Below are 14,163 nucleotides of genomic sequence, written 5' to 3' on the forward strand. Positions count from 1 at the left end.
ACCATGTATTACTTATAAGGAAAGCCAACTTTGAGATTCCTAATCAGTCAGCTTTAGAAAAAAACTGTGTGAACCGGTTGGTGGGGAGATAATCTCACTCTTCTATATAAAGAGTCACCAGGCAGCAACTTCCAGATCTTCATTTGTGAACTCCCCCATCATCATTTCTTCACTCTTCAGCAGCTATGGCTTCACTTCGCGCCCTTCTGGGAGTGGTACTGTGCTCCCTCATGGTTTCTGCTTCTGAAATCCTACCTCAGGCGGACTTTGATTTACAGGGGGTGAGAGTCATCCATAATATTTTTTATTTTACCGCCCATCTGTTTTCATACAAATATCTCCGTCTTATGGAAAAGGGGTGCTGGAGCTTATCCAACAAGGATAGGCAGGGCACCCCCCAGACAGTTTAGCAGTCTTTACAGGAGGCTGACCTTTGCAAAATTTACTTCTATAATGACTTCACCATTTAAGTTACTTGGTTATTTTTCACCCTGGATTTTGCGTGATAATATTTATTTTGTCCATTGCTTTAAAAACAAACAAACAAAAAAACTATATAAATATAAAACAGAGTGTGAACAACAAAACATAAGCATTGCAAACTTTGATGTAAAATTCTGCAAATGTTTTCTCAAGATGTAGCATGAATAAAACTAATATACCTCAGTGTATTACAAATGCGCGCACACACACACACACACACACACACACACACACACACACACACACACACACACACACACACACACACACACAAAGTGTTACAATAAACAGCTCTTGTGCTTCTGTATAATTCTCAATTCTTTCCATTTGTGTGTCCACAGATTGCAGGTAAGTGGTACTTGACTGGAGTTTGCTCTAACTCCAAGTGGTTCGTCTGTCGCAAAGCCAGTATGAAGTCTGGCACGGCCACGGTTGAGCCAACTGAAGATGGGGGTTTTAAGGCGGCTTTCTCATTTCCTATGTGAGTGCGAGAGGACAGACAAAGCAAATACCATTTGGATAGCATTAAAATATTTACACTGATGATTAATGTTATGTCTTTGCACCTGTAGCGATAAGTGTTGGAAAATAGACATGGTGGCATCCAAGACTGACGTGCCTGGAAAATTCACATACAGCATTCCCTGTGAGTACGCCCACAAAGACAGGAAACATTTTAACCACCACGGTTAATGCTCCATCATCATCATCATTGAGTATTACTTTTTTTCCACATCTTTTCTTCTGCTGTTTCCCTTTTTGTCAGTCACGGGGTATGCGACTGAAATGCGTGTGGTCGATGGGAAGTCTGACGAGTACTCCTTGAATCATTACATCAACACCGGACGGAATGAAACCTTTGTTGAAAACAACTTATATGGTAAAGTTGCATTTAGCTGTGTTCAGTAAACTGTTAAGTAAAGTTGCAGCCACTGCAGCAGATTTACATCACGTGGTTTCACAGGACGTAGTCTGGACCTCAGCGCTGAGGTGAAGGAGAAGTTCAACCAGCTCTGCTTGCAGTCCGGCATCCTTCCTGAAAATATTGTTCATCTTCCTAAAACCGGTACTTTTACATTGGTGGTGAAGTTCTATATAAAAATAGCCTGAAATACAACTTGATGTGCACTGATTACCGTACACTTTCCATTTTTCCTTCTACAGAGGAGTGTCCGCAGGAGTGTTTTGCCTGACTGATCTGCTGCAAGATCGTCTCACCGACACTGCATAAAGATCTTACACCATCTCTTATGGAAATGTGACTGAGCAACATCTTGAGCAGTTTTTAACAATAAAAATGCAAAAATCTAGAATGTTTTTCTTCATTATTCATCCTTTATATGAAATAAACTGAAGAACATCCATAACAACACAACCAAAATTTCCCCCATTCACACGATTCTATCTCCACAACTGTGATCACCATTTTCGTTGTGAATTTGTAATAGTTTTAATGTTTTCTAGTATTGGACTGTTGAAAGATTAATAAATAATCATCAGATAGACCCATTATAAAAATAGTATTTGCTTCCATCTGATAGAGTTACCCTCAGCTCAAATAGCTGTGACATTAAAATGCTGTTTACATTCTAAGTGCCTCGTTCATGAACAGTGAATTTCACACACAAAACATTCATACTTTCATACCTGAATTTGTCCGTACAAGTGTAGGATTGTCTCAGAAATGATCAAACATTTGACTGTTAGATGGTTTTCCCTCCATAAGCCTGGTTACGCTGGAGGTTTCTTCCTGTTAAAGGGAGTTTTTCCTTCCCACTCTTGCCAAAGTGCTTGCTCATAGGGGGTCATATGATAGTTGGAGTTTTCTCTGTTTTCCCAGTATTGTTGTGCAGTCTTTACCTTACAATATAAAGCACCTTGAGGCAGCTGCTGTTTTGACTTGGTGCTATATAAATAACATTGAATTGAAATGATTTTTTTTCTTTTTTCTTTATTTGCTAGTTTAATTGAATAATATAAATAAATAAAATAAATAAATATATATATAGTATATACAAGACTGTATATGAACAAGTGAGAATACAAACAAGTGGGGATACGGTTGGAGCACAGTGATTTAGTCCTTAGAATATTATATACACTGTAAAAAAAAAAAAAACCTGCTGTTTTTACAGGAAAACGCTGGCAGCTGGGGTTACCAGGGACTTCCTGCAAAAAATGCTGCAGCACAGTAGATCGCTTTACAGATGCAATATGTAAATTGATTTACAGTGATTTAGTCCTTAGAATGTTGCACAGTTAAATGGAAAATATTTCACAGTTGAATGTTGTGTTTTCACAGTGATTTATCCCCCGATTGTATTTATTAATACAACAGCCCTGGCGTATGAGCTGTTTCTCAGTCTGTTTGTTTTGGCTTTAATGGTCCTGAACCACCTTCCTGATGGTAACAGCTGTGACAGGTGATGGGTGGGATGTGTCCTTCAGGATGCTGCAGGCTTTCCTGTGGCAGCAGGATCCCTACAGCACCTCCAGGGAGAGAAGAGCACAGCCAATGATCCTCTGTGCTGAAGATGTTTTTAAGACTACAGGCCTGTCTCAGGTTATCCTTCATATCATATATAATCTTCATCCATGAACAAAGTCTTCTTATTTTGCGGGTGTGAAGGTGGTTTATTGAATAAATGGCAAACGAAGACAAACTAAACTATACTGGAAAACAACTGAACTACAGCGCAGAAACCAGAACACGAACATGAAGGATGGGCGAGCAGAGGCAGACGATGGTAGACAGCAGGGAAACACACAGATGAAGCAGGGTTGAAACACAGATGGACCAGCAACTACAATGACAGAGGACACGACTTAAATACACAGAGAAACACAGGGGAATTACACACAGGTGGTGGACACAGCTGGGAATAATCAACAAGACAAGACAGAGGTAAAACTGAACACACTCACATGAGACGCAGACCTTCACAATAAAACAGGAACAAGAAACCATCACACTAAGACGCAGACTCGACAGAGAGAGAGACAGAAAATGACACCTGGAACTAAACTAAACCTTCAAAAACATGACAACTCAAAATACTGGGTCAAACTGACCCAGAACCGTGACATTATGTTCCACTAAAAGTATTTAATATCCATATCACATAATTATGGATTAATAGATTTAAGATATTAAAAACACACCGTATTTTAAAGAAAATACACTAAGAAACAGATTATATGCTTCTCGTGTTCCTTCTTCCTGATATTGCTGTCATTCGGAACCTCTACATCAATCACTACGGCCGTCTTCTCATGTTTGTCTACCACCACCATTTTGTCCGTCTGTATCTGGAAGTCCCACAGGATCTTAGCTCGGTCATTCTCCACCACCCTTGGGGGCATCTCCCATTTTGACCTCGGGACTTCCAGGTTATACTCGGCACAGATGTTCCTGTACACTATGCCGGCCACTTGGTTATGGCGTTCCATGTATGCCTTGCCTGCTAGCATCTTGCACCCTGCTGTTATGTGCTGGATTGTCTCTGGGGCATCTTTACACAGCCTGCACCTGGGGTCTTGCCTGGTATGATAGACCCCAGCCTCTATGGATCTTGTACTCAGAGCTTGTTCTTGTGCTGCCATGATTAGTGCCTCTGTGCTGTCTTTCAGTCCAGCTTTGTCCAGCCACTGGTAGGATTTCTGGATATCAGCCACCTCCTCTATCTGCCGGTGGTACATACCGTGCAGGGGCCTGTCCTTCCATGATGGTTCCTCGTCTCCCTCCTCTGTCTTGGGTTTCTGCTGCCTGAGGTATTCACTGAGCACTCGGTCAGTTGGGGCCATCTTCCCAATGTATTCTTGGATGTTCGTTGTCTCATCCTGGACTGTGGTGCTGACACACACCAGTCCCCGGCCCCCTTCCTTCCGCTTAGCATACAGCCTCAGGGTGCTGGACTTGGGGTGAAACTCTCCATGCATGGTAAGGAGCTTTCTTGTCTTTATGTCAGTGGCTTCTATCTCCTCCTTTGGCCATCCTATTACCCCATTCCACAGGCCACAATCCGGTTGTTCAGTCTGATGTCACTAGCCGTGTCTGGGTCTAAACTCCGCTGCAGGTCCATATATCAAACGATCACGATGGCATTACTGAGAGTTGAAAAACTGTCTAAAGTCTTTCATCTTTAATAAAATGATCAGCGTTCTGCTCTACCAGGTGTAACAATTGAGTTTAACATCCAGGCATCCATGAAAACGGAATTTATGACATTTAACGGAGTTAGAAGTTAGCAGGGAGTTAGCTCGCTAGCTTCTATCTAAATACAATATAGCATGTCCTGACTGTTTTGGAAACAAATTCAAACGTACAGCTCCGTTATCACTTCCAGCATAAATGAAGACAGAAAACTAAACAGCAGTGACGTTTGTAGGGTTACTGAAGTTTGGCTAGCTGGTATATAACGATGTGTGCTCCGCTAGCGACACAGCTATGTTAGCATAATATAAACAAGCTAACTTTTTTTTCCACTCGAAAAAAGTTAATGTGAGTGTTCTCGGTGGTCAGGAACAAATGTAATCGCATGGCAGGATGCTGTAAAAGGACCAAACTTCAGCCAGGAGAACAACTGAGATAATCCATCCACAATACGAGGGTTAGTCATTCATATACTGCTGCATGGGCTGGGCTGTAGTTACATCCTAAGGTTTTAAAAACTGAGCTTAAATAAATGATTAGCGGTAATAAAAGCCGAGGGAGGTCAACAGTGATCGCTGACTGTTTTAGGAGCTTTTTGAGATCAAATAGAAGAAAATACATAACATTAAGCATGTTAACAACACAAAAGCTATATTAAACGCAGACTACTTTAGACCCGGAAGTAGGATTCGTCGCGTCATCACTGAACAATGCGACGATGTGTTGCACTGCATGAGGCAAATGGTGGTCACACCAGATACTGACCGGTTCTGGGTCCCCAGACCCCCAATAGCGCAAAAAACTGCACATTCCAGGGTGGCCTTTTGTTGTGGGCAGTCTGAGGTACACCTGTGCACTACTCATGATGTCAGATCAGCATCCTGATGTGGCACACCTGTGAGGTGGGATGGATTATCTCAATATAGCAGATGTGCCCACTACCACACATTTGGACTGATTTGTGACCACTGTTTGGGAGGGATGGTTATATTGTGTATCTGGAATGAATTTTAGGTCTCTACGTCCATCCCATGGGGAATGGGAGCAGTAACAAAGGTGTTGCGTTTATATTTTTGTTGAGTGTACCTACAGCTACTATCTATAACATGAACACATAATGCAATTAGCAATGTCATATCGAACAAAATGTAATGATGATGGTGACACATGTTAGACAACAGAAAATAACACAGTGTTGCAGAAAACACAGATAAGCTTAACTTTATTTTACAACAAACATTTTAAAATATGGATTTTGAATAGAGATTCAGGGCAACCTGTAATGCCTGGAAGATGACAAGTCTGTCCATACCAGTCATACAGTATAAACTACACACCACACCCCAAAGGAATATATGCAATGCAAAACAAATACATGCAAATAGTAACACAGCACACAAAGAACCTACTCTTTACAACCCACAAAGTGAGGAGGGACCCAGTGTACATCTCCCCTACCAGGATCTTAGTCAAATCCCTGCTGGTGTCTGGCCTTGTATCAATAGTGTGGGGATGAACAAAAAGTATTTTACCAGCATAATATAATCTGCAGTATGATCATTGCTTTAACAATGTAACAGATAGCTTTAAGATGGCCTTAAGATGTTTATGATGATGTTAACTTTGTATTTCAGATGCAGTTATAACTATTTTATACATATTGCATATCTGTGCTTATTTGAGTTGATGTTCAGGTTCTTTAAAGGTCTTAAGCTTCACTGACGTGACTGTTCAGATGATCCATGTTGAGGGAAAACTAGAACATAGAAGGATTGCAATACATGCTTACAAAACACTTATATCAGGTCATTTTTATATTAAACTTTTAGTAGAGGTTCTTGGTTAAAACATTTATTTAGTAGAAGACATACACATAGTCTCAGTGAGCCTCTGGTCTGGTAAAAGGTCAGAAGTGCGAGAGGTGACATAGAGGCTGAGTGAGGTCAACACACACACACATTAGTTAGATTTATTTAGAGGAGAGAGGTTAGTCATGTCTGGTTGTAACTGCAAAATTGTCTCGGTAAAAGAGGAACCGTTCCTTGTTGTCTCGGCAAGAAAGAGGAACAAGACAAGAACTGAAAGGTAGACAGGAAGTGCCGGCCATGAAAATAGAAGATGATGTTCTTTCGAACTGTGTTAAAAGTCATTGTGGTGTTGATCTGATCTATGTATAAAATGTATCTGTGACGCATGAAGGGGCGTCAGTAATCAAACCCTGATGTTATAAAATAATTGTTTGTGCTTTTAGTAAGTTGAAGATCAATTGCTGTTTCTAGTGATCTTCCCACGCGTGAATTAAAATCATCGTTTGACTTCACCCGGCCGGACCAGTGTGGTTATTCTTCGATCACCTCTTGTACCCTTCCTCAATTTTTGAACCTTAACAATAGTTAAATTACAAAAATATCTAACAGTACTAAATATTCAAATAAATCAAAGTAGTATTGACATAAAGTATTGTAGTGTTATTGTAAAGTAGTTGCTGGTTTTCCAAGACTTTCTTATCATTGCTGACTTTTTTTTTTTTACAACAAACTTACCCACACACAAAAAAGAGCAGGCTTTAATAAATAATAACAACAACTTTAACTCATGGAATATCTTGTTCTGACGACCCTTAGAGGAGTTACTGTAAGGTATAGTGACTGATGCTTTCCCATTGTGGGTATTTTTCACAGTTTTTTTGTCGCAATGCTGTTGCAACTCAGACACTTTCCAAATGGTATTGGGTGTAAAAAGAAAAACTAAAGATACATTAAAAATATTAAAACTAAATCACAAAAATAAACTAAATAAATAGCTTTCCTTCCACACTTTCTGTTTTCGATATTTTTATCAATATTTTGATGAAATATTTTCATAATGAGGAATTGCTGTTACACAATTTGGGGAAGCACTGAAAGACAGTATAAATAGGTAATTGCGTGAAACGCTTTGTCTGTCATTATTTAAATAGTATGATAGCTGAAAACTTAGCTATCATACTCTGTATCTATTAATAATAGATACAGAGAAAAACCCAACAATCATATGACCCCCTATGAGCAAGCACTTTGGCGACAGTAAAAAGGAAAAACTTTTAACAGGAAGAAGCCTCCGGCAGAACCAGGCTCAGGGGGGGTGGCCATCTGCTCCTACCGGTTGGGGTGAAAGAAGGAAGACAGGATAAAGACATGCTGTGGAAGACGGTTTTCAGGGGACGGTTGGCAAATCTAATAATTAACCTTATGAACAAAATAAAGTTCAACATCAGTAACATAGCACCCACCCAGCTGTATAGAAACCCCGTCGTGCTAGCTAGCACCCAGTACGAAAAAGTCAGCATAACGAAAATAAACTCCAACTAAACTTGGTTTATGTCTGACCCAGATAGACTGCAGGTCATAACTTCTTACCTGAAGTTCAGCTCACCTGACACTCGGACGGGCGGCCGCTTCAGGTCTCTCCTCTTGCCTCACTTTTCCTCATCCACCTGCTGGCCTCCACCACTTGCTAATGTTACTGAATCTGTGGAAGCTCCGCGATAGCCACCACACAAAGTAATGAATAACGAGCCTATCTAAATCCCAGTAACGAGTAACGCGTTCCTGATTTTGGCATAATAGCTAGTTACCTTGCTCGTTACCACAATAATAACGTAGTTACTGTAACGCATTACTTAATCACCTGTTAGTCCCAACACTGGCCATCAGCCAAGAGCAATGCCGTATAGCTCCAGAGAAGGCTAATTAGATTATCTTTTTGCAATTAAACAGCTAAACAGGACAGGTTTCATGACAAACCAACCAAAGAAGTTATGTTGTATTGACAGAAAAGACAAAATTTGTTATCATTTTGCTGAAAAAAACATGACTGCGAAAAGTTTTTGGATAAAGTTTGCGTTCTTTATTCTTTAAGCACCGGTTCGAGCACCGTTTAAGCACAGGCACAGTTTCAAAAGTATCATTTTGGCACCGGTATCGGATAAAACCTACACAATACCCATCCCTACTCGTCAGAGGAGCTACTAAACAGTGTGGCTGAGAGCTCCTCGACGCTGGATCGTTGAGTGACTTCCCGTCAGGCAAGGTTAGTGCCAGTCTGCCATTAGGTTAAGTACTCATGGCTGCCTTTGTATGCGTGTTTCCCCTGGAGGAATTGTGGAGACCAGGAAGCAGCACACGGACGGTACACAGGGAACGGAGACAGAGCACGGGATAAGAGAGAAGACATGGAACAGGGGTCGGGATCGCACTGGGGGATTTATTGTTGTTTGGATCATTACACCACTGTAAATAAACGCACTGCCTTCATTACAAAGTCCTGCATTTTGGATCCTCATTCCTCACATCCCCACAGTCTGCCACGCAGACACTATAGTAATAGATACTACGGTGGCCCTGAGAGGCCAAACAGACTGCAACTTCAGAAAACACTTGCAAAAAGAAAAATGCTGCAACAAGGAAAACGCTGCAAAAAGAAAGATGCTGCACTGCAACTTCAAGAAAAACGCTGCACTGCAAAAAGAAAAATGCTACAAAAAGAAAAACGCTGCAAAAAGAAAAGCGCTGCAAAAGCACACAAAGCACAACGGAAATAGGAAAAAAAGACAACGGAAAGCTTCATTTCTAAGGCTACATTAAACATTATATTTGTTAGAATTACCTTTGAATGTATATTCCAGATATCTGTAGTATTATTAGAATCATGAGATTACAACACATTTACCTCTCCTCCACTTCTTTGAAGCGTGTCCTAGTCCTAGCCAAGAGCACCTGGCTGCAGCCACTGTGGAGCTCCACAGTAACCGGAAACACGTGACCTCCACACTAGCCGTAAACACGTAACTTCGGTTAAATCGACTTTGACAGCGAAAACTAAATTGCGTTTTTGTTACTATTGATGCTGCTGAGAAATAAAAATGGTTTTAAGTGGGGGGTTTTTAACACTCTGGGTTTGTTCAAAAAAATTCACCATCCCCTAAATTGTTCGTGGCCAAAAGTGACACTTGCTGTTTCGCTGATTTTTTTTTTTTTTTACAGTACATCGCGTTGTGCGTTCTGATTGCTGTAGACCATTGTCAATCAATCTAGTCCAGTGTCTCCTGTACAGGAGCGGTCCCTAATAGGCCCACGGACTGGTCCCGGTCCGTGAGTCTTTTGGTACCGTTCCGCGAGGGTTGATCCTCCGGTGTGAAATGTATGGTTGTAGTTGTGTGTCTTATTTTGAAAGAACTATTTACGCATTACCATAGCGACCAGAGAGCATTAAAAAGCAGAGAGGAGGATGTCACTGTCATTGTTGTTGGCGCACAGCTCAAGTCACGTTTATTATTATATTTACAAAATACCACAGTTTCTTTTTTTTAATTCTTTTGTTGTATTTATCCGCGACACCTTAAAGGTCATTCCCTAAAAATATTGTCTGACATTAAAGTGGTCTGTGGTGCAAAAAGGTTGGGGACTCCTGCTGTACAGTACAGAATGCGTTTAGCTTGTCGAATTTACATAAATCTTCGATCACTAGCAGTGTAACTCTGAAGTGCTGTACTGTATGTTTGGAAGTTTTCTCCCAAACAAACACAACAATGCCGACGAAACGTTTTGCACCCTCAAATGCACCTTTAGGTTTCATTCCATAATACTGGACTTATGTTTCTACGAAGGTTTGAACTCTAAGAGCGTTTAAACAAAAGAGAAAAGTGTGAAAATGTTCATGCCTGTCTGAGAAAAGTGTATAAAGCATGTAGTGAGGGGTTTTACAGTCTTAACATCTATAATAATTGTAAAAAATAAAGTTGGCTACTTCATGGATTTCACCTACCGCGAGTTATTTTTAGAATGTAACACCAGCGATAAACGAGGGGCTGCTGTATTATTAATAGTAGAGTCTGGGACATCTAATTGATTAACATCAACATTGATTATTATGCACTAATATTTTTGTTCAAGGAGAGCTAAAAATATAAAACTCTCTCAGCTTGTTTGTTGCCAAAAATGGCCACTTTTTGTGTATGTTCACAAAATGCTATAAAATGTAGATTTCTTAAAACATTTTTCTACTTTTAACGACGTGACTCTTTAAAATAGCACCAGTCCTTTTCATCAAAATCAAAACTGTATCTAAATGTTTTACTCTTTATAGCCAGTTAGGTTATATATTACCATTAACTTTTCAGATAAAACGGTGATAAAGTTCTAATGTTTTCATGAAACTTCCTTTTTTTCCCCCATCTGAACATCGGGGAAAAGGCTGTCTTGCAATTGTTGAGGTCACTAGTGTGTGCCCCATTTCTTCCAGGATCACTCTCTTTATAGGTTTTAGTGGACTCCTAGTACTGCGAAGTGGTTTCATGGTACAAAGGGATTGTATTCCAAGATTTGGGAGACTGTAGAACTGAGCAGTGATGCCTTTCCTACCATCTTTCCAGAAAAATAAGTGATCTGGAAGCTGTTAGGCTTATTTACAGCAGCAGCACTTTCTGCACCTGCAGAAACTCCAGGACACATTTACTAACGGTGTTTGTTGCTGTATGTGCAGCTTTGAATTTTTTAATAATATATATTTTGTTAATATTTTGGCTATGGTGTCTTGTTATGAAATGTAAAAGAGTAAAAGTGTTGTTAGCAGGTGCTTCAAAGCTAAGTTTGACTGGGAAACTCAAAGCTCAATAGTCTGTATCAACAGAAATTCACTGCAGCCTATGTAATATTTCATGCGTCATAATTTATTCTACTCTATCTTGCAAATACATATTTGTGTGGCAATGTAATGCACAACACACACAACTATTAGATCCTTAAGATCAAACACGTGTCATTGTTTTGGTCCACTGCAGTGCAGTAGTCAAAAAAAAGAATAAGTGAAGTGTCCACAAATGGCCAGGATAGAGCCCAGAGTGTTAATGTTTAAAATGTATAAAAATATTATTGATTACAATTCTTTACTGCTAATATCAACAATAAGCTTTTTATTTTGAAATTACAAGTTCAAAAAAAATGCTGTTACATTTACATTTAATGCTGTTTCACTGTAATCCTTTATTATAAGTATGGACACAGAATAAAGTGAACAACATTTTGAAATAAGTTTAATTGGAATTTTGTACTATGTAAAAAACAAAACAAAAAAACAACAACAACGACATATTAAACAAACAAACAAACACAGCCAGTGCCTTCATTTGTCCATTACATGTCATAGCACTGACCCTTAGTCCCTGCTCATCAGCACATGCTTTCAAAAAGAGCTCCATGTCCTCTGCAAACTGAAAAACAAAGAGGAACAAGTCCCTTGCTCCAGTGTCTTCTTCCTCTGACATGTCTCTTAAGACCCTCTGCTGGTCCCCTTGATTTAAGGACAGATATTTGGGCATTGTTACGTGTAATTTAAATGTAGTTGTATAGAATGCAATCAATTTGTCTAGCAATCAGATTGTACATGTTAACAAAAACATCCAAGCCAACCTCAATAATGAATTCAAATTCAAATTCAAATTTTTATTTGTCACGTACACAGTCATACACAGTACGATATGTAGTGAAATGCTTTGACAACTGCTCGTGACCTAAAGAAAACAAAAAAGGAAAAGGCTATGAATAAGATAGAAATAAATATGAAAAATTAAAAAGGGTAAATTTAACTAGGAAGGAATAAAATATAAATTAAGGTTAAAAATGAAATAACTGTACAACACACTGGGAAAGAATAAGATAAAATATATAAATTAAATTGAAAATAAAATAACTGTACAACAAAATACACAATATAGAACTATATAAGAATGTATGAACAAAATACACAAGAAGTATAAATAAATATATACACAATAACAGCAGCAGTGATTTAAGTGATGAAGTGAAACCAAAGTCCAGAATGTCCAGTGTGTGTGTAACAACTGTATGTGTGGGTCAGTACTGTGTGGTGGTGTGATTGTGATTGAGAGACCGTATCGCCTGCGGGAAGAAGCTCCTCCTCAGTCTCTCTGTGTTGGTCTTCAGGGAGCGGAATCGCTTTCCTGACCTCAGCAGAGAGAACAGTCTGTTGTTGGGATGGCTGAGGTCTTTCACGATCTTCCTGGCCTTGGTCCAGCACCGCCTGCTGTAGACTGAGTGCAGGTCAGGGAGCTTGGAGCGGATGGTGCGCTCAGCTGATCGCACAACCCTCTGTAGAGCTCGTCTGTCCTGCATGGTGCTGTTCCCGAACCAGGTTAAGATGTTTCCCGTCAGGATGCTCTCTATGGTGCACGAGTAAAAGTTCCTGAGCACCTTGGAGGGCAGTTGGAAGTCTCTCAAGCGTCTGAGGTGGTAGAGACGCTGACGGGCCTTTTTCACCACGGTGTTGATGTGACAGGACCATGACAGGTCCTGCGTGATGTGAACTCCAAGGTATTTGAAGCTGTCCACTCTCTCCACTGGGCACTCGTTGATGACGGGGGTCTGGTAGTTCCTCTCCTGCTTAGTGCTGAAGTCCACTATCAGCTCCTTTGTCTTACTGACGTTTAGAAGGAGGTTGTTCCTCTGGCACCAGTTCTCCAGATTCCTAATCTCCTTCAGGTAGGCCGTCTCGTTGTTATCAGAGATCAGGCCCACCACGACGGTGTCGTCAGCAAACTTGATGATGGTGGTGGAGCTGGTAGTGGCCACACAGTCATATGTGTACAAAGAGTACAGCAGGGGGCTCAGAACACACCCCTGGGGGGCTCCAGTGCTGAGAGCTGAGCTGAAAGCAAAATGGTATGGATCACAAAAGTTATGTCAAGAAAAGTGGTGAAAAGTAAATAAAAATATATTTTATAAAAACACTATTTTTGTTGCAGATGAATGCACTGAACTGTACAATATCAACAGCAACTTTTAAGTCAACAAAGATACTGCAGAAGTGCTTAAAAAAGTGCATATTTATAACTATAAAGTATATTTAATACAAACATACCTTTGAAAGGCAAAGCATTTTTTATATGCACACTTAGATGCTCCTCAATCTTTGCCCTGACAGTAGGGCTGAAAGTGGGGCACAGAGGGCAGTGAAAGAGTCCTCTGCAACACGTGTTGCATTCCTGCAATTCTGGCTTTAAGCCCGAATTCCAGATTGATATGTGCATCTAAAACAGAGAGAGAAACAGATAGACATATAACAGTCAATTGAACAGGGGCTAACTAAAATCTGGGCAATAAAAAAGCTGTACAGAATAGAATGACGAATAGAAGTATTGATAAATATATAAATCTGTTTGTGACGAAATTTACAGTGTTGACGCTAACCAAAGGTGTCACAAGTACACACGTTCCTTACTACAGTTTAGATACCTCTGTTTAAAAAGCACTGACTCGACTTTTTAGTTAAGTCGAAGTAAGAAGTACAGGGTCTAAAATATAATTTATGTACAAAATTTTGAAGTAATCTTACGTCCAAAGCACGCGTGCTGATTTACAAATGTACGGATTACAAAGTACAGATACGCGTGCTAAAATGTGAGAAGTAGAAGTATAAAGAAGTATACAGTAGGCACAAAAAAGTACAGCAGTAAAGTAAAGATACCAGAA

General features: G+C 39.9%; 1 protein-coding gene across 1 annotated transcript; it reads left to right on the forward strand.

Moving 5' to 3' along the window:
* Positions 1-1,796, forward strand: LOC146635457 (lipocalin-like). The gene is made up of 6 exons (XM_085350565.1): positions 1-281; positions 825-964; positions 1,056-1,129; positions 1,250-1,363; positions 1,448-1,549; positions 1,648-1,796. The coding sequence occupies exons 1-6, from the start codon at positions 186-188 to the stop codon at positions 1,674-1,676; spliced, it is 555 nt and encodes a 184-aa protein (XP_085206691.1). The 5' UTR covers positions 1-185; the 3' UTR covers positions 1,677-1,796.
* Positions 1,797-14,163: the final 12,367 nt, after the last annotated feature.

Source organism: Diplotaxodon limnothrissa, linkage group LG3 (assembly GCF_057381915.1).
Source record: "Diplotaxodon limnothrissa isolate DT_005_m linkage group LG3, D_limnothrissa_male_GT1.1, whole genome shotgun sequence".
NCBI lineage: Eukaryota > Metazoa > Chordata > Actinopteri > Cichliformes > Cichlidae > Diplotaxodon > Diplotaxodon limnothrissa.

Coding starts and splice junctions, on each gene's coding strand:
- LOC146635457 (XM_085350565.1), top strand. CDS start 186: ATGGCTTCACTTCGCGCCCTTCTGGGAGTGGTACTGTGCTCCCTCATG. Junction 965..1,055: donor GCGGCTTTCTCATTTCCTAT/GTGAGTGCGAGA, acceptor TTGCACCTGTAG/CGATAAGTGTTGGAAAATAG. Junction 1,364..1,447: donor TGTTGAAAACAACTTATATG/GTAAAGTTGCAT, acceptor GTGGTTTCACAG/GACGTAGTCTGGACCTCAGC.